The sequence below is a fragment of the Schistosoma haematobium genome, chromosome 1, assembly GCF_000699445.3.
Source record: "Schistosoma haematobium chromosome 1, whole genome shotgun sequence".
NCBI classification, from domain to species: domain Eukaryota; kingdom Metazoa; phylum Platyhelminthes; class Trematoda; order Strigeidida; family Schistosomatidae; genus Schistosoma; species Schistosoma haematobium.
The window spans coordinates 71,832,945-71,854,169 of record NC_067196.1 but is presented as its reverse complement, the minus strand read 5'-3'; the positions used below and the strand labels follow the sequence as shown (position 1 = coordinate 71,854,169).

Sequence of the window (21,225 nt, the reverse complement as noted above, 5' to 3'; positions counted from 1 at the left end):
GCCCACCAACAATTGAAGAAATCAGCATGGCCATCAGACAAATCAAGAGTGGCAAAGCAGCAGGACCGGACAACATTCCAGCAGAGGCACTAAAAGTAGACGTAGCGGCAAATGCAAGGTTACTCCACATTCTCTTCAATAAGATTTGGGATGAGGAACAAGTACCAACAGACTGGAAAGATGGACTTCTGATCAAAATACCGAAGAAAGGCGATCTCAGCAAGTGTGATAACTACAGGGGCATCACTCTTCTCTCAATACCGGGAAAAGTCTTCAACAGGGTATTGTTAAACAGGATGAAGGACTGTGTAGACACCCAACTTCGAGACCAACAGGCAGGATTCCGTAAGGATAGATCGTGTACAGACCAAATCGCAACTCTACGGATCATTGTGGAACAATCAATTGAATGGAATTCATCACTCTACATCAACTTGATTGACTATGAAAAGGCATTTGATAGCGTGGACAGAACAACACTATGGAAACTTCTTCGACACTACGGCGTGCCTCGGAAGATAGTCAATATCATACAGAACTCATATGATGGATTACACTGCAAAATTGTGCATGGAGGAGAGTTGACAAAGTCGTTCGAAGTGAAGACCGGTGTTAGGCAAGGTTGCCTACTCTCACCCTTTCTCTTTCTCCTGGTAATCGACTGGATCATGAAGACGTCAACGTCTGAAGGGAAGCGCGGGATACAATGGACATCTAAGATGCAGTTGGACGATCTAGACTTCGCAGATGATCTGGCCCTTCTATCGCAAACGCAACAACAGATGCAGGAGAAGACGAACAGTGTGGCAGCAGCCTCAGCAGCAGTAGGTCTCAATATACACAAAGGGAAGAGCAGGATTCTCCGATACAACACAGAATGCACCAATCCAATCACAATTGACGGAGAAGATTTGGAAGATGTAAAAACCTTTACGTATTTTGGCAGCATCATTGATGAACAGGGTGGATCTGATGCAGATGTGAAGGCGCGGATCGGCAAAGCAAGAGCAGCATATTTACAACTGAGGAACATCTGGAACTCAAAGCAACTGTCAAACAACACCAAGGTCAGGATTTTCAATACAAATGTCAAGACAGTTCTACTGTATGGGGCAGAAACCTAGAGAACTACGAAAGCCATCATCCAGAAAATACAGGTGTTTATTAACAATTGTCTACGCAAAATACTTCAGATCCATTGGCCGGACACTATTAGCAACAACGTACTGTGGGAGAGAACAAACCAGATCCCAGCGGAGCAAGAAATCAGGAAGAAGCGCTGGAAGTGGATAGGACACACATTGAGGAAATCACCCAACTGCGTCACAAGACAAGCCCTCACATGGAATCCTGAAGGCCAAAGGAAAAGAGGAAGACCAAAGAACACGTTACGCCGAGAAATGGAGATAGACATGAGAAAAATGAGCAAGAATTGGATGGAACTATAAAAGAAGGCCCAGGACAGAGTGGGTTGGAGAATGCTGGTCGGGGGCCTATGCTCCATTGGGAGTAACAGGCGTAAATGAAATGAATTAAGTGTGTAAAAGGCTTGTTTTAGGCCTCTTAAGTGGTGTCAAGTAAATAGAGGGATTTAACAAGACAGCCCAAACCTTGGTTCTGTATTGGGTGACAATTGTCAACATGTAACATCTGTGACCAAGAATTAACTGAAGTTTTGATGGAATTTAAACACGTATCACTTAGTATCATAATCAGTGAAGTTATCACGGAGAGAATCAATCTCTTTCAAATAATAGGTACGTCGTGCTGAGGAATGCCGTTTAGCATAAAACTTACGTTTGGGGTTTTCTATCCACTGGTTTAATCATTCAGGTATGGAAACAGTTCATTCGATATTAAACAGCTTAAATCACACTTTAAGTTAAACAAAAGAGCTTGATAAGTAAAAATTTCTAGATGAACATGATATTGGTGATTTTTGAGTGTAAATAATTGGACGATTGGGATGTCCTTTAACAGCTTATTTGTTTATTATTTGGATAGCTGCGGAGTTTTAAAAATTTGCTCTCCTTGTTTTGAGTATAATCTCAACAGATTATTTTGATGGTTTTTTTATCATACGCTTCAAATTTGTATCATGCTATTGGGCTAATGTCACTAGCAGCTTAAAAATGTCAAATTAAGGAAGATAAAATAAACTGTTGTATAAGGAAATAATTCTTTTCATGTATCAAAATTAAAGTCCATTAATACCACTCAAAACGTTACAGTAAATTACAGATTAAGTGATCAGTAATTTACATGACCTCAAAATACTCTCGTGAGGAAGTTGTAAACATGCTGCTTTTGGTCTTTTTTCTATAATTTCGCCGGATTTTCTAAAGAACTGTAACTTTCTCGTTATTATTTATACACAAAATTATTTATGTGGGATATAGTCTTCCGCTAAACATTTTGGCGAATTTATAATTGCATTATTATGTCTGTCACCTTATCTTAACCATATCTATTCCGACCATTAATCTCACAATTTTATTTAACATATAAATTTATTTAAGCTAACATCAAATATTGGTCAACCCGGCACTAATAATTTTATTTTATTTGACAAACAATCCTAAATTCATACGCTATAACTTTGAACGATGTATTTTTCTAAGATCGGACCACTGCTTGGATTGGTAATTTGGACTTATAATTGCAGAACCTACAGATAATATTACAAAGGATGTCAATCGTTCATATATTAGTGATCTTACTATCAATCTGACATAAAAGAAGGTGATGTTTTGTTGTATTTTCAGGTTTGTGTTCTAGAAAATTTCGTACCTTTACAACTCACAAATATTTAATCGCATTTCTAAGTAAACGAAATAATCAACAAATTTAGCGGTTGTTTTTTTTGTATTTTGTTTCAGTCCGTTAGTCTAAGGCAAGTAAAGAGATATGAAACTTGGATTCTCACTGTTTATTGAATCCGTTTACAAATTTTTTCAATGGATATTTGCCAAACAGTTGTTTCATAATATTTTCATATACTTTTGACGGTAACATATCTTTCCATTTATTGTTCATAAATTCCAGTCATTTATAAAACTTTTACTCAGCTATGAATTAAAAATGCCCTGGTTATGCGTATGCTAAGGTCTACCAGACGTGGTGGATTTTAGCCATAGGTTTAACTCACAATCACTTGAGTTATAAAACTACGATTTTCAGTATCCTAACCGGGGTTCTAGGTAAGAGTGAATTTACATGCCACAATACTGCAACGTAGTTAGCAACTCAGAAAAGAACATACCGACAGTTGTTAGTGAAAAATAACTAAGCGATATCAGATAAAGTTTACCAATCGTGTTTTTCATTAAATATGCTGACGTAAATTGACATCATGAAACTCTATCTTTACTAAGACGTTCAATGGTGGCTTTATCTGTTATTTAGCTTATGGTTAGTTCCACATGACTTTATAATATGTTGCTTTGTTAATAGTATGGATATCTAAGATATTTAAAAAAGGAAAAAAGATTATATCCACGTCATGAACATGTTCCCTTGAAAAGTCAGCTAAATCGTTGTGGATCATTTAAAGGAATGGTTTTATTAAAGAATGAAATAATATTAATCAGTCAGCCTACCAAAAGAATTAACAAATCAATCAATAATATAATTCAAATAAAGCTGTTACCTGCTGTTTACGCTTTTTTTCTATCTCTTCCTGTATGTGTATAGCGTTTTGTCTTTCTAATTCCATCATATTATCTAGACGTAGTTCTTCTTCAGCCATTTCCTTTTTGATTAAGCTTTTTTCCAGAATTTGTTCGTCTCTTATTGCTTGTATTTTGGCATTTAATATCCATTCGTTTAATGCCTTTATCTCATCTTCCTGATCTTGCCGTTGTTCCAAAGCTTTTTGTAACAAACTTTCTGCTTGTTTTTTTGCTTCTTCTTCCAAATCTGTAAGTCGTTCATTACGCACACGATTTAAATCATATTCACGCATTTTCTGTTTACGTTGCTCTACTGCTTCCTACGAAAAAATAGTGGGGATCACTGAACACCAAAATTATTTTGTGTATTAAAGGTTGGATAAAAAGCTTACAACACCTGAAGTCCAAAACATAAACTTTCTTTTGGTATTTCTAGTACAGTTACTGGACGTAAATCAAAAATGTTATATTTACTTTGAATCTATAAGGACTATACCTTTGTGCTCCTAGGTTTTTTGATTTTGAAAAGTATTCTGATCATCGAAGTGCGTTGCACGAATCTAATCACCATGTTTTAAGACAGAAAAAGATCACTTTATAAGGTTGCATAATCGAATATCACATTAGCATACAAGCATAATCGTGTGAAAGAAAGTTTATCATGATTATATCAATGTTTTTATCCTTAACGTTATTAATTCACTGTCAAAGGTTTTGAAGCTTATATTCGAATAATGGGTACATACAATTATGTTGGTTTTCAGTGGTCATGTGACAGTTAAAAATTATTTAAAAAATTACGTGACCTCACATAAAATACTTTCGATAGTACATAGTTGATAACTATCAGACAGTCTACAGAAATTAGGTAATCAAAAGCCAATAATTCTGTAAGCAGTTAGGTATTTCTGGATTATCATCGAAGGGTTGAAACTTGTAAATTATCCATGACAGCTTACGTTGGACCATATTTTTAAGCCGTAAACTCAGATTTTCAAGATGATATGTAGACATATTGTATTTCACTAACGAAACAGTTTGCGAATTTCCGAAAGAAGACCATTGCAAAAGTAAAACAAACATAACTAAAACATTATTTTTACTCAAATGTCTGTATTTTAAGCTTAAGTAGTTCGTATTTATTGTGATATGAAGCAGATACTGCTTTTAATATATTTGTAAAGCTTTTTTACTATTAAACTAGCTTTAAGATGTTACAATGAGCAAACCCATATCAAATTATTAGTTTTGTTCAGGGATATACTTCATATATACAAATATACGCAGAAAACTGTAGCAATAAATGTATCCCCCAAACAAAGTTCTGTAAGTCTTCAAAACGGATGTTGACATCATTGGTTTTACAAGAAACACCTGACTGAAGCTGCTAGATTACGCATCCGTACCAGATCACGGGTGAGCGCACCGTGCTACTCATCCCTTGAAACGGCTAGCTAGTTAAGTTCAGACACTACTCACACACATCGACAACCTTTCTAAATATACATTGAACCTATTCGTTGTTGACTTTTGATTTAAGTGGACTGATATCCTTGGATTATGAAGGTGTTGCGGACAAAATCATTGTTGAACCCTGAATGTTTTAGAACTCTTCATCACTTTTAGAGGCAAAATGAATTTTTTTGCGAAGTGACTTTTGCATACTCAGTTAACACTGAAAATATTTATTTGTCAATTATGCAGAAAGCAAACAATAATCTGTTTCTCGATTTATTTATAAATACCTTAGGAAGTCTAAAGTAAGGTTTTTTTCAGTTTTTCAATTTAGCATCAGTTGACTTCAAGCTTAATACACCGATTTTCAATGCTTATTTACAAATACGATTCTTACCAGAGTTGATTTTTGTTCAGATTTCTCTTGCTCATTAGCAAATTGTTCTTCTTCATTAGTCAACAACTTAGCTTTTTGTAAAAGTTCTTTATATTTTTCTGGTGGTATGACTATCCTTTTCTTGTCAATGCAATTTGAGGGTATTCTGTGAAGCAAGATAAACGGCGAAATTTCTTACATAAGATTACGAACCAAATCAGATGTGAGATGCCTTATTTTTCTTCTCTTCTGATTTTCTTTTTGTAGTTCATACTCTTCCCGTAATAAACCTGGTTTAAATAGTTTTTGCCTTGTAATAATGATGTCGGGGTCTTTCGCAAAACTATCATCCTGATCCGTCAGATGGCACTATGGAAAATAAAACTTATTTTGAATTTGACTACCTGTCGTTCTTTTAAATGCAAAGGCAATCCAAATAAATTTTCATCAACATTGGAATGTCTACTTATTGTACGATACGATAGTGTTTTGGACCTTTTAGAATGTGAGGAATTGGAAGAGTGAAAGCTTTGGCTACGTGTTCCCGCACTTACAAAGCTGCTTGCTGGCTAAAATTTAAATAACAATAAACTACGGAGATCACAATTTCATACCATCGTCAGTTCTATGTCGTTATAGTAATTCAAACATTTGAAACGGAAAAACAAAAGCTTTAATGATGTCTGTATTTACTATTTTTTCGACCAAATGTTCACATATTGTAATGAACAGTAGTGTATTTGGTTTGGTTTCTATACATTTTATGAAGTTTCGAATGACTGTAGAGAATATGAACGAGCGTCTACTAAATGACCATATCAAGGGAAACAAAATCATATTGACTCGTCGAAGCAATAGGTGTGTACAAAAGATGAGATTAAAGTAATTCATAACCTTAATAATAGTTATTATTAGTCTATTAACTCATTCTGAAAAACTATAGATTGTGATAGTACGATACTTGAAAACAATCGACTTTTAAACACATTATTAAAAGTCTGTAGCGATAAATAAATCTCCGAAATAAATAGTTGTGTAAGTTTTCAATACTGACGCTGACCCCATTATTTTAACTAGGCACATCTAGACGAAGGCGATCGGTCCCGAATCCGCACCAGATCACATGTGGTTACGCCGTGATACTCATCACTTACCACCATAAGCTGGCTTATATTGAACGCTTACTTATACGTCTCATATATAAGGTGTTAATTGTGTATAAATAATTCGCTGTTACCAAACAGTCCACACGTTTTGTCCACAGCCTACTCCAAATAAATGTTAATTCTACTTTCTCCAGTTTTTTAGCTCATATTTGGTCTCTAAAACTTGTTGAGACTTGAGATGTTGAGTACTCCCATAGAAGGCTATTTCTCTACGTGTTGCCACGACATGATAAGTCGAAAAACGTTGGAGAGTAACAATGTTCAGTATTCAATACGATTATGAAGATCATTGCAACGCTACTCACTAAACTTTTCGTAATTGACGAAGGTCTTCAGACAACCTAAATTGTAGTCTGTTTCTACATTCTAATCACTGTATGCTGTAAACAAGGTCTACCGAGGATCGATGTGTAGTAACCGAGCTTCACGATTTGACAAGATAAATGCTCACATTTGCAATGGAGAATGATTAATAGTAATGCTGTCCATTGTTAACACTGTAGTTCATCGACAATGTAGCTCCCATTAGCAATTGCTGGCGTGAAATCGGGGTTACCACGGAATTTTCCCTAGTTTCCAGACTGCTAACTATGCATGTGACTAATATCAAATAATCTGCCTAAATCATCGGTTTATACGATTGTATTTGCGAACCGGGGTTGAACTATTGGTTGAGACACCAACATGACGCATAATCTGATTCCCCTATAAGCAGGGCTTTGAATATTAGAAAATATGTGATCCAGTAATTTGAATATGTCTGCTAGCTGAAGCATTTTAGTCTGTTGAAACTTTAAATGGAAAATATTTCTTTACGTCATAGAATAGTTTATCTCAAGTCCTGTTCATTTCAATGTTCTTAAACATGACCACATTCTTGAAGATTAAGTCAGATCTAACTCACCTTTCGACTTGATTTTTGAATAGTAGTTGAAAACTTAGAGGTTTACCGCTTGTGTATGGTGCGCTATTGATTTCCCATGTTCTTTGCGCTGTGCCACATCAATCGTGTTTATTTGTAACAGAAAACATGTATTTTCGTGCATCTGAATTGATAAATATTTGCCAAACCACTTTTTATTTAGTCACAACATGTGAATTTTCATAATATCTCACTTCACATTTATTATGACATGTAAGCATGAGCGTGTGACATTTAAATTCTTCAATCTGCAAAGGACCATGCTTCAATATTGTCGGGTCAATTGGAAGTATGTTAATCATGAAGGAGTTACTAAATAATAATAATATATTCGAAAAATATGAGAAACAGCTGTAGAATGAATGTACAAAAATGTATTTATGCATGTGCTTGAATGAATGTGTGTATGTATGAATAAAATCATACGGTATTTTTTAATCCCAGGGTAAGTTGAGCTTATCACTAAGGATTCACTATAAACATCAGCATAAGATAATACTGATTTCCAGATATGCGACTCCAAATTCTTTTGAAAATAAAAGAGGGGGTAGAGAGTGTATTATGTGACGTAATGTTTGTCATATTTCATGTTGAAGTCAGGTGACGTGGAACATATGAACTGGTTATCTATGTCTTGGGAATGTTTCCGCGTTAGCTAGTTCAGGGATTTCATTTTGACATTCTACAGGATGCTTCTATTTAATGACTATATAATCTGCAACGTTCGACATCGCTGATATCACCATCGTTCATATCGCAACTTACATGTCTCAACATAAGCAGTATACAACAAACCAATGCAATGTCCTATTTACCTTAGAGATTTCCTTACCACTACATGACTCAGAAATGGGTTCGTCAAGAGCTATCAAGCTGAAAACACTCAGAGGCTACCTCGACAAAACATATTTTCAGTTCTGAGAAAAGCATCTCAATAAGCACCTATATAATCTATACCTAGTGGGTAAGATTGTTACCGTTAACATTTATGTTTCTCATTAGTAATTTAGACTTCAAACCAATTACTTTATGGGGTAGTTTGAAAACTCTCCTCAAGTGTAATGTTCAACAAAGGACGGAATGCAGTCAATCACAACAAACAGCCGGCATTCTTTGGTTATTCATTAGCTTTTGTAGGAATGTATGTTTTGTGTCTGATGAAGTCAGTTATCAATTGGTATTTCAGATCAATGATGTAGGTGGCCTATGTCGATGGTTGTGGTCTACTTGAGTTGGATGGTAACTGGCTTGCATCGAAATCACCACTAATGCCAACATATGACATGGCCCACCCACTAGAAGTATTATGACAGTGAGGTTGGTTTGATTACCACAGAGAACAAACATGACGTGGTAGAATAAATTTGTTGGTTGGAATAGGTTTGAGGACTAATGCAATCATTATAACATAAGCCTGTCTATTATGTGGCATTAACTGATGCGCGTTGGTTGTACTTGACCTGGGCAAGAATTGGTAAGTTGGTTGGCATTCAGTGACTTGTGTGCAGGATGACATGGCTGGGACATAGCAAAATGTCTTTGACCTAGAGTACGAAACATGGAGTATCGTAGGTTGTAAGACATTTCTGTCCTGTTCTCACCTTTTAAGAGCTAATATGTCCTCCAGAAATGTTAGTGAATTTAAGAAAATGCCCCAAAAGGCCTCAGAACAAGAGAAAGACTCTAAATAGTGCAATCACCAAACATCTTGACACAGGACATCAGGTCGATACCCTACAATCATTCAAGGTGATTAGTAAGCAGCAGAACTCCAGTCTTCTGAAGTTTGCTGAGGCAGTTGCTATCAGGCGCCAAAAGCCTGATTTATGTGTTCAAAAGGAGATGGTTATTAATCTTTCCTTGCCTTGGTGATTAATATTCCCTCGTTATATCTTAACAATTTTTTTCTTTTTCCTTAAACTCTTTCTTGCATTTATTACACCATTGAGTTTTATTCCAACTATCTTATTTTATCAACTGAACTCTACTCATTTTATTCCTATCAAGGTTTATTTGTTTCTAACCGTTTGAACTGTTGTCACAATGTTCTTTCATCACATAAGGTATATATTTACAATATTCAGTCTTTTAAATTTATTCACACCCTTGCTATACTATATGAATATGTCTTTAATATAACTTCCAATCAAACTCTTTTATGTAAGTAATTTAAACCCATTAATTATGATTTTAAATATCACAGGTTGTAAGCAGCTGACGAGAACCAACGAAATAAAAATGAATTCATGCTATTCTGCTAGAATGTTTGTTCTTGCTCTTTTCAAAATTACAGTATATTCTTACGCACATAATACTTCACACATACGATACATTACGGGAGGAATTACAGTGTCCACAAAAATTCCATTCTGTTAGCTGCTTGACTACGGAACTGAGTTTGTCTCCAAATGGACATAGAGCAAGTCGTCCCTTGGTTAAAATTACCTGAATATAGCTGACGCGGTCGTGACGGGATGAAAAGATGATGATTCTATATTTGGAATCACGGATTAGCCCAAAATATTGTGTTCTGTTTGGACTTTTAGTTTATGTGCATTCGTAAACACTGAGTAATTTCGAAAACATTCTTTTTGATAGGTTACTTTCATTATTGTTTGTTGCTTTGTGTTCTGCAGCTAAGTGAGACTTTTGTGCTATTTTGGTAAATAGTAGTTCTATTAAATCAACTAGTGTCAATACGGCTTCTGTAAACCTATACATTACGTTTTGATAGCGATTTTTCGATCAAGTGTTCTTTATTTTGGTGGAATTTATACGTGAAATTAACGATTTTAAACGTCTAAGTTAAATAGGAAACTGGCAAATGCAGATGACGTACACTCACTACATCCATCAGTAAAGTGAAAGAAATCACAGTGAACTTTAGAAGTATTTTTGTGTTGCTTTTAATTTGTTTGTTATGAAGAGACCTTTCGGAAAGTCCCGAACTTATTAAAATCCACGAGGTTGTGTTACGTTTTAAGGATATGGATCGAAGTGTACTGATAGTGAGTCAATGCTTTGAGCTACTCGACGAAGTGATAAGTGTAGGTTATGGACTTCTAAAATTGAGCACTACCATCTTTGTTCTGCAAGTCTTGTGATGTGTGATCCATCGACTAGAGGGTCATCAGATGATGAGATGGAAATTGTATCTTCTTCAGTACGACGACCATCAATATTGAGTAACGCAGTCGAATATATGAAGATAGTTTTCAGGGAAAAATTCCTGGCAGTAACGTCCACAAAATGATGTTCAGGATCTCTAAAAATAGGTGTTGAATAAAATATTTCAACTGGATGTTGTCAGTATAAATCGTCCTATTTATAACCTCCGAATGAACCATTAAGTGTGTGTTAATTAAACAACGTTGTTGTGACCTTAACTCTGCCTGTAGCTCTTCTAGAGTTACTGCCGGTCCCAAGCCTGGGCAAAGGAGGAGGGTTGGGCATGTGGTTAGCGACCCCATTCCGTATTAAACTGACTCGCTAAAAAGCGCTAACCAGGAAAAATTTTTCAAATCATTTAAACTATGCCCTGGGATTTAGAAGGTCTTCATTTAGAAGAGTTATGAAGTCCCATGGTGAAAGCCGAGTTTCACCGGAAGCCACGAGGCCGATGCCCCTTCTAACAACCAGAAAAACAATTTTTTACGTATATGGAACGATCGGACAACGTGAAAGACCGGTAAAATCAGTAAAATAGCAACGGAAATGAGGAGATACAACTTGGCAGTACTGGGGATCAGCGAAACACATTAGACCCAAACTGGACAACAAAGGCTAAATACGGGAGATGCTGCTATACTCCGGTCACAAAGAGGAAAATGCTCCACACACTCAGGGAGTCGCTCTTATGCTGTCCAAAGTAGCACGAAATGCATTTGTAGAATGGGAATCTGACGGATCCAGAATCATCAAAGCATCATTATCCAATGTTATGCACCCACCAGTGATAGCAACGACGACATTAAAGATCAATTCTACGAGCGGCTGCAGTCAATCATAGAGAAATGCCCAAGAAACGACCTCACCATTCTAATGGGAGATCTAAATGCCAAAGTCGGAATAGACAACACCGGATATGGAGATATCATGGGACGACATGGACTGGGAGAGAGAAACGAAAATGAGGAAAGATTTGCGAATCTGTGTGTATTCAACAAATTGGTCATAGGGGAACAATATTCCCACACAAACGTATAAACAAAGCCACATGGATCTCACCGGACCACACTACGGAGAACCAGATAAATCATATTTGCATCAACAAAAATTCCGAAGGACAATGGAAGATGTGAGAACCAGGAGAGGTGCTGACGTAGCTTCAGATCACCACCTAGTTGTAGCCAATTTAAAACTGAAGCTAAAAAAGAACTGGACAAGTGGACAAACAGCAATACAAAGGTTCAATACAGCCCTCCTTCGAGATACTGACAAACTCAATGAATTCAAGATAGCTCTCAACAACAGGTTACAACCCTTACAAGATCTACTTAAAGAAGAAGAAACTACTATGCAGGACAACTGGAAAGGCATCAAAGAATTATTGACTTCAACGTGTCACGAGGTTCTGGGCCTAAAGAAATACCATCATAAGGAGTGGATCTCTATAGAAACACTGGACAGGATCAAAGAAAGGAAGAACAAGAAGACATCAATTAACAACAGCCGAACACGAGCAGAGAAAGTCCAAGCACAAGCTGAATACATAGAAGCAAACAAGCAAGTGAAGAAGAGCATTAGAACCGACAGGAAGAAATACGTGGAAGAACTAGCAACGACGAAGTAAAAAGCTGCAACAGAAGGAAATATGAAACAGCTTTACGATACAACGAAGAAACTAGCAGGGAGATGTAGTAAACCAGAGAGATCGATCAAAGACAAAGAAGGTAGGCCAATGACTGAAATTCAACAACAGCGGAACAGATGGGTAAAGTACTTTGAGGAACTCCTGAATAGGGCGGCTCCAGTGAATCCACCGGACATTGAAGCAGCACACATAGATCTTACTATAGGTGTCAATCCATCAACTAGACAATTCGCTAATATACGAAGCCTACTCAAGACCCTATAATACCTGAAAAAAAATAATACAAAAAAACGAAAGGGGCATTAATAGCTTCGATAATAAAAGGAAGATAGCCAATTGTATATCACAATACTGTTTCTAGCACTATATTTTATTTTATAATCACACATAATCCCATACTCTCAGCTCCTTTCCGAATCGCCTCCATTTGTCAGTTGTATGTACACTCACACCTTGTTAACACTTATTTTCTTTAACCTATTAAAATGCTCTTTCTTAACAAATACCTTAATAAAAGAAAATTGGACTGAGTAATCATACCTTAAACATTCCTTCATGAATATTGGCTACTCTGCCTCTCGTCCTTTCTTTTACTTGCTCCCTCTTTCAGCTCCCTTGTGATATGGAACGAAAGATTTCATCCTGCACCATCCTCAAAGCCTTAGACATCCCAAAGGGACATAAGATTGCGACATTTAGAAGCTCCCACCTTTAATGGACCTATCATTGACCATCAGTTGCACATTCGCAACGCAACTTTCGTAAAGCGCGCCAACTGTAGTACTGATTAAAACCATCTACATTCATATCTTATAAATTATCAACCCAGCTGCGTTATTTACTACAGTGGATATTGTATCATTTGTATCAATTTGATCTTGCCTGTAAACTGGCATGCCTCATGTAACAAACTGTTATTTGAGAATAAATTATTATTATTATCATTATTATAACGATCCAAGAAATCAGGATGGCCATCAGATAAATCAAGAGAGGGAAAGCAGCAGGACCCGACAACATACCAGCTGAAGCATTGAAGTCAGACATCGGAGTAACTAAAAACACGCTTGACCTTCTACTCAAAAAGATTTCGGAGGGGGTACAAGTGCCAATGGACTGGAAAAAAGGACACGTCATCAAGATTTCAAAGAAAGGAGATCTGAGAAAATGTGAAAACTACAGAAGCATTACTCTACTGTCAGTACCAGGGAAAGTATTTAACAGAGCGTTGCTGAACCGGATGAAAGATGCAGTAGACGCCTAACTTCGAGATCAACAAGCTGGATTCTGTAAGGATTGGTCGTGCACAGACCAAATTGCGACACCACGGATCATCTTCGAACAATCAGTCGAGTGGAACTCAACACTGTACATCAACTTCATTGATTGTAAAAGGGCACTTGACTGTGTAGATAGGCGAACGTTATGGAAACTTCGACACTACGGGGTTCCTGAGAAGATTGTCAATATTATCCGTAACCCATACGACGGACTACAGTGCAAGGTCATGCATGGGGGACAGCTGACAGACGCATTTCAAGTAAGGACTGGAGTCAGACAAGGCTGTCTACTCTCTCCCTTCCTTTTTCTTCTGGTGGTCGACTGGATTATGAAGACCTCGACATCTGAAAGGAACCAGTTGGACAATTTGGACTTCGAAGATCACTAAGCCCTCCTATGACATACACATGAACAAATGCAGATAAAGGCAGCCAGTGTAGCAGCAGTCTCTGCATCAGTAGGCCTCAACATACACAAAGGGAAAACCAAGGTCCTCAAATTTAAAACGGAGAACAGCAATCCAATCACACTTGATGGCGAAACTCTGGAAGATGTAGAATCCTTCACATACCTGGGAAGCATCATCGATGAACAAGGAGGCTCAGATGCAGACATAAAGGCAAGGACTAGCAAAGCAACAGCCGCATTCCTACAGTTGAAGAACATGTGGAACTCAAAACAACTTTCAACTAATATCAAAGTCAGAATCTTCAATACGGATGTAAAGGCAGTTCTACTGTACGGATCTGAAACTTGGAGAACTACAACAACCATCATCTAGAAGGTACAAGTATTATTAAATAGTTGTCTACGCAAGATACTCAACATCCCTTGGTTGGATACCATCAGTAACAGCCGTTTGTGGGAGGCGACAAACGAGATTCGATCTGAAGAGGAAATTGGGAAAAGACGATGGAAATGGATAGGACACACATTACGCAAATCATCAAAGTGCATCACGAGGCAAGTTCTAACTTCAAATCCTGAAGGGAAACGGAAAAGAGGAAGGCCAAAGAACACAGAATCAGATATGAAAAGTATGAAAAACAACTGGAAGGAGCTGGAAAGGATTGCGCAATACAGGGTTGGATGAAGAATGCTACTAAGCGGCCTATGCTCCTTCAGATGGAGTAACAGGCGTAAGTATGTAAGTAAGTTGTAACCTGAATTTGTTTCGCGACTGGATGGCATACCGTATAACATAAAAAGTATTTTGAATTGATATTCTTTGTCTCAATATATTACCCAAATAAGAAAAGGTATGAAAGTTATTTCACGAATATTTTTGTCGGTATACTTTATTCTTACTAGTCCATGAAAATCTAAGGTAAAATAACCGTCTCGGCAGTTGATGCTTCATTAATATAAACCTTAACATCATCGATAAAATATTGATTTATAGTGGTTAGAATTTCAAACGGGCATTTTACCCAAACACATTCAGTGTAAAAATATATTGCAGTTCCTTAAATAAAGTATATACCGCATAGTTTGTGAATAATTACCAAACTTTCACTGCAATAGTTGGTATGTATTGACTGCAGTAGCCATCCTAAGTTTCCAGTCCTGAACTTGACATTGAACGTGACCTCATGATCAGTTTGCGTTTTAGGAAACATAGACGTTTGTCAAATTATACGTCTTCAGGCCTCATCAAGTATGAAATTCATATAAGTGTGTGCTGAGCATATGAGTGAAGTCGAAGTCACGCATTTACGACTCCGCGTCAACTATTAATCAGTTAATTCACAGTGTCAGAAGTTTTAATGGCAATCTGGGTCTTTTGTGGTTACAGACTGTAAGAACACAATCATCCCTATATGAGACTCTATATCATCCGTCAATTTGGTCAACATTCTGAGTATTAGGTCAACAGTGTAGTGGTGTTTCTTATCACATATTTGTTAATAAACTAGGTTGCCAGAAGCGGTGAGCTTCAACCATCATCTGCAGTGAGACTTCGGAAGCAATAAAGTTAGACACAAAAACTAAATTATGGTTGTTATTTTTCAAGAAATAATCTCTCTGTTCATACTGTTATTCGACCGTTTGTTTCAGCAATTAATATGCCAATAACAGACTGATCAATTGCAGTCTTAAACCTCGATGGGAAGATACAAGGAAAACAATACCAAGTGAATTTAAATTCACCCCTTACATAAGCAATTGGCTATCAGGACTCAATAGCTGAGTGGATAACGCGATGGCGTTTGAAGCGGATGGTACTAGGTTCGAGTCCCAGAGCGAACACCAACTCTGAGATGCAGGTCAATCCAGCTGACGAATCCCAAATAGGACTAAACACGCGTCCTGGATTCCACTGCTAGCCACTATCCATCGTTGCCTACAAAAACTACAGAAAAGCTTTTAACAATCCGTTTGACTGAATAGGTAGCGTTTTGGTGAGTAATACAACGTTACTGCCTAATTATTACAATTATGAACAACACCAAGACAAACCTAAAATTCAAGAAAACACTTGTGGGCACTTGTAACGCATACTCCAAATGAACGTCTACCTAAAAGCCTCAGGCATTATCGCGTATCATTTGTTAAAAGTCATTGGGATTGTCATTAAAAGTTGAATTTGGTGCAAGTTACCACAAACCCTAGTGAATGCTTATATTCTTGCTTTTATTGAACAGATTGGCACCTTTTCAGATGATCAATGAGATATCGTCCGTAACCATGAAGCAAAGCAAAGCAAACTCGAAGCAGTTAGGTATTTCTGGATTATCATCGAAGGGTTGAAACTTGTAAATTATCCATGACAGCTTACGTTGGACCATATTTTTAAGCCGTAAACTCAGATTTTCAAGATGATATGTAGACATATTGTATTTCACTAACGAAACAGTTTGCGAATTTCCGAAAGAAGACCATTGCAAAAGTAAAACAAACATAACTAAAACATTATTTTTACTCAAATGTCTGTATTTTAAGCTTAAGTAGTTCGTATTTATTGTGATATGAAGCAGATACTGCTTTTAATATATTTGTAAAGCTTTTTTACTATTAAACTAGCTTTAAGATGTTACAATGAGCAAACCCATATCAAATTATTAGTTTTGTTCAGGGATATACTTCATATATACAAATATACGCAGAAAACTGTAGCAATAAATGTATCCCACAAACAAAGTTCTGTAAGTCTTCAAAACGGATGTTGACATCATTGGTTTTACAAGAAACACCTGACTGAAGCTGCTAGATTACGCATCCGTGCCAGATCACGGGTGAGCGCACCGTGCTACTCATCCCTTGAAACGGCTAGCTAGTTAAGTTCAGACACTACTCACACACATCGACAACCTTTCTAAATATACATTGAACCTATTCGTTGTTGACTTTTGATTTAAGTGGACTGATATCCTTGGATTATGAAGGTGTTGCGGACAAAATCATTGTTGAACCCTGAATGTTTTAGAACTCTTCATCACTTTTAGAGGCAAAATGAATTTTTTTGCGAAGTGACTTTTGCATACTCAGTTAACACTGAAAATATTTATTTGTCAATTATGCAGAAAGCAAACAATAATCTGTTTCTCGATTTATTTATAAATACCTTAGGAAGTCTAAAGTAAGGTTTTTTTCAGTTTTTCAATTTAGCATCAGTTGACTTCAAGCTTAATACACCGATTTTCAATGCTTATTTACAAATACGATTCTTACCAGAGTTGATTTTTGTTCAGATTTCTCTTGCTCATTAGCAAATTGTTCTTCTTCATTAGTCAACAACTTAGCTTTTGTAAAAGTTCTTTATATTTTTCTGGTGGTATGACTATCCTTTTCTTGTCAATGCAATTTGAGGGTATTCTGTGAAGCAAGATAAACGGCGAAATTTCTTACATAAGATTACGAACCAAATCAGATGTGAGATGCCTTATTTTTCTTCTCTTCTGATTTTCTTTTTGTAGTTCATACTCTTCCCGTAATAAACCTGGTATAAATAGTTTTTGCCTTGTAATAATGATGTCGGGGTCTTTCTCAAAACTATCATCCTGATCCGTCAGATGGCACTATGGAAAATAAAACTTATTTTGAATTTGACTACCTGTCGTTCTTTTAAATGCAAAGGCAATCCAAATAAATTTTCATCAACATTGGAATGTCTACTTATTGTACGATACGATAGTGTTTTGGACCTTTTAGAATGTGAGGAATTGGAAGAGTGAAAGCTTTGGCTACGTGTTCCCGCACTTACAAAGCTGCTTGCTGGCTAAAATTTAAATAACAATAAACTACGGAGATCACAATTTCATACCATCGTCAGTTCTATGTCGTTATAGTAATTCAAACATTTGAAACGGAAAAACAAAAGCTTTAATGATGTCTGTATTTACTATTTTTTCGACCAAATGTTCACATATTGTAATGAACAGTAGTGTATTTGGTTTGGTTTCTATACATTTTATGAAGTTTCGAATGACTGTAGAGAATATGAACGAGCGTCTACTAAATGACCATATCAAGGGAAACAAAATCATATTGACTCGTCGAAGCAATAGGTGTGTACAAAAGATGAGATTAAAGTAATTCATAACCTTAATAATAGTTATTATTAGTCTATTAACTCATTCTGAAAAACTATAGATTGTGATAGTACGATACTTGAAAACAATCGACTTTTAAACACATTATTAAAAGTCTGTAGCGATAAATAAATCTCCGAAATAAATAGTTGTGTAAGTTTTCAATACTGACGCTGACCCCATTATTTTAACTAGGCACATCTAGACGAAGGCGATCGGTCCCGAATCCGCACCAGATCACATGTGGTTACGCCGTGATACTCATCACTTACCACCATAAGCTGGCTTATATTGAACGCTTACTTATACGTCTCATATATAAGGTGTTAATTGTGTATAAATAATTCGCTGTTACCAAACAGTCCACACGTTTTGTCCACAGCCTACTCCAAATAAATGTTAATTCTACTTTCTCCAGTTTTTAGCTCATATTTGGTCTCTAAAACTTGTTGAGACTTGAGATGTTGAGTACTCCCATAGAAGGCTATTTCTCTACGTGTTGCCACGACATGATAAGTCGAAAAACGTTGGAGAGTAACAATGTTCAGTATTCAATACGATTATGAAGATCATTGCAACGCTACTCACTAAACTTTTCGTAATTGACGAAGGTCTTCAGACAACCTAAATTGTAGTCTGTTTCTACATTCTAATCACTGTATGCTGTAAACAAGGTCTACCGAGGATCGATGTGTAGTAACCGAGCTTCACGATTTGACAAGATAAATGCTCACATTTGCAATGGAGAATGATTAATAGTAATGCTGTCCATTGTTAACACTGTAGTTCATCGACAATGTAGCTCCCATTAGCAATTGCTGGCGTGAAATCGGGGTTACCACGGAATTTTCCCTAGTTTCCAGACTGCTAACTATGCATGTGACTAATATCAAATAATCTGCCTAAATCATCGGTTTATACGATTGTATTTGCGAACCGGGGGTTGAACTATTGGTTGAGACACCAACATGACGCATAATCTGATTCCCCTATAAGCAGGGCTTTGAATATTAGAAAATATGTGATCCAGTAATTTGAATATGTCTGCTAGCTGAAGCATTTTAGTCTGTTGAAACTTTAAATGGAAAATATTTCTTTACGTCATAGAATAGTTTATCTCAAGTCCTGTTCATTTCAATGTTCTTAAACATGACCACATTCTTGAAGATTAAGTCAGATCTAACTCACCTTTCGACTTGATTTTTGAATAGTAGTTGAAAACTTAGAGGTTTACCGCTTGTGTATGGTGCGCTATTGATTTCCCATGTTCTTTGCGCTGTGCCACATCAATCGTGTTTATTTGTAACAGAAAACATGTATTTTCGTGCATCTGAATTGATAAATATTTGCCAAACCACTTTTTATTTAGTCACAACATGTGAATCTTCATAATATCTCACTTCACATTTATTATGACATGTAAGCATGAGCGTGTGACATTTAAATTCTTCAATCTGCAAAGGACCATGCTTCAATATTGTCGGGTCAATTGGAAGTATGTTAATCATGAAGGAGTTACTAAATAATAATAATATATTCGAAAAATATGAGAAACAGCTGTAGAATGAATGTACAAAAATGTATTTATGCATGTGCTTGAATGAATGTGTGTATGTATGAATAAAATCATACGGTATTTTTAATCCCAGGGTAAGTTGAGCTTATCACTAAGGATTCACTATAAACATCAGCATAAGATAATACTGATTTCCAGATATGCGACTCCAAATTCTTTTGAAAATAAAAGAGGGGGTAGAGAGTGTATTATGTGACGTAATGTTTGTCATATTTCATGTTGAAGTCAGGTGACGTGGAACATATGAACTGGTTATCTATGTCTTGGGAATGTTTCCGCGTTAGCTAGTTCAGGGATTTCATTTTGACATTCTACAGGATGCTTCTATTTAATGACTATATAATCTGCAACGTTCGACATCGCTGATATCACCATCGTTCATATCGCAACTTACATGTCTCAACATAAGCAGTATACAACAAACCAATGCAATGTCCTATTTACCTTAGAGATTTCCTTACCACTACATGACTCAGAAATGGGTTCGTCAAGAGCTATCAAGCTGAAAACACTCAGAGGCTACCTCGACAAAACATATTTTCAGTTCTGAGAAAAGCATCTCAATAAGCACCTATATAATCTATACCTAGTGGGTAAGATTGTTACCGTTAACATTTATGTTTCTCATTAGTAATTTAGACTTCAAACCAATTACTTTATGGGGTAGTTTGAAAACTCTCCTCAAGTGTAATGTTCAACAAAGGACGGAATGCAGTCAATCACAACAAACAGCCGGCATTCTTTGGTTATTCATTAGCTTTTGTAGGAATGTATGTTTTGTGTCTGATGAAGTCAGTTATCAATTGGTATTTCAGATCAATGATGTAGGTGGCCTATGTCGATGGTTGTGGTCTACTTGAGTTGGATGGTAACTGGCTTGCATCGAAATCACCACTAATGCCAACATATGACATGGCCCACCCACTAGAAGTATTATGACAGTGAGGTTGGTTTGATTACCACAGAGAACAAACATGACGTGGTAGAATAAATTTGTTGGTTGGAATAGGTTTGAGGACTAATGCAATCATTATAACATAAGCCTGTCTATTATGTGGCATTAACTGATGCGCGTTGGTTGTACTTGACCTGGGCAAGAATTGGTAAGTTGGTTGGCATTCAGTGACTTGTGTGCAGGATGACATGGCTGGGACATAGCAAAATGTCTTTGACCTAGAGTACGAAACATGGAGTATCGTAGGTTGTAAGACATTTCTGTCCTGTTCTCACCTTTTAAGAGCTAATATGTCCTCCAGAAATGTTAGTGAATTTAAGAAAATGCCCCAAAAGGCCTCAGAACAAGAGAAAGACTCTAAATAGTGCAATCACCAAACATCTTGACACAGGACATCAGGTCGATACCCTACAATCATTCAAGGTGATTAGTAAGCAGCAGAACTCCAGTCTTCTGAAGTTTGCTGAGGCAGTTGCTA

General features: G+C 36.6%; 1 protein-coding gene across 1 annotated transcript in view; it reads right to left on the bottom strand.

Annotated features, from left to right (window-relative positions):
* CCDC19 (Cilia- and flagella-associated protein 45) overlaps positions 1-20,407 on the bottom strand; it is a gene marked incomplete at both ends in the record, with an annotated part of 33,180 nt that extends 12,773 nt beyond the window's left edge. Inside the window, 6 exons of the mRNA XM_012944573.1 lie at positions 3,650-3,991; positions 5,524-5,668; positions 5,702-5,871; positions 5,907-6,071; positions 19,617-19,734; positions 20,379-20,407. Coding sequence (XP_012800027.1) covers positions 3,650-3,991; positions 5,524-5,668; positions 5,702-5,871; positions 5,907-6,071; positions 19,617-19,734; positions 20,379-20,407 — 969 coding nt within the window. The remainder of the gene's footprint in view (positions 1-3,649; positions 3,992-5,523; positions 5,669-5,701; positions 5,872-5,906; positions 6,072-19,616; positions 19,735-20,378) is intronic.
* Between the last annotated feature and the right edge of the window lie 818 nt (positions 20,408-21,225).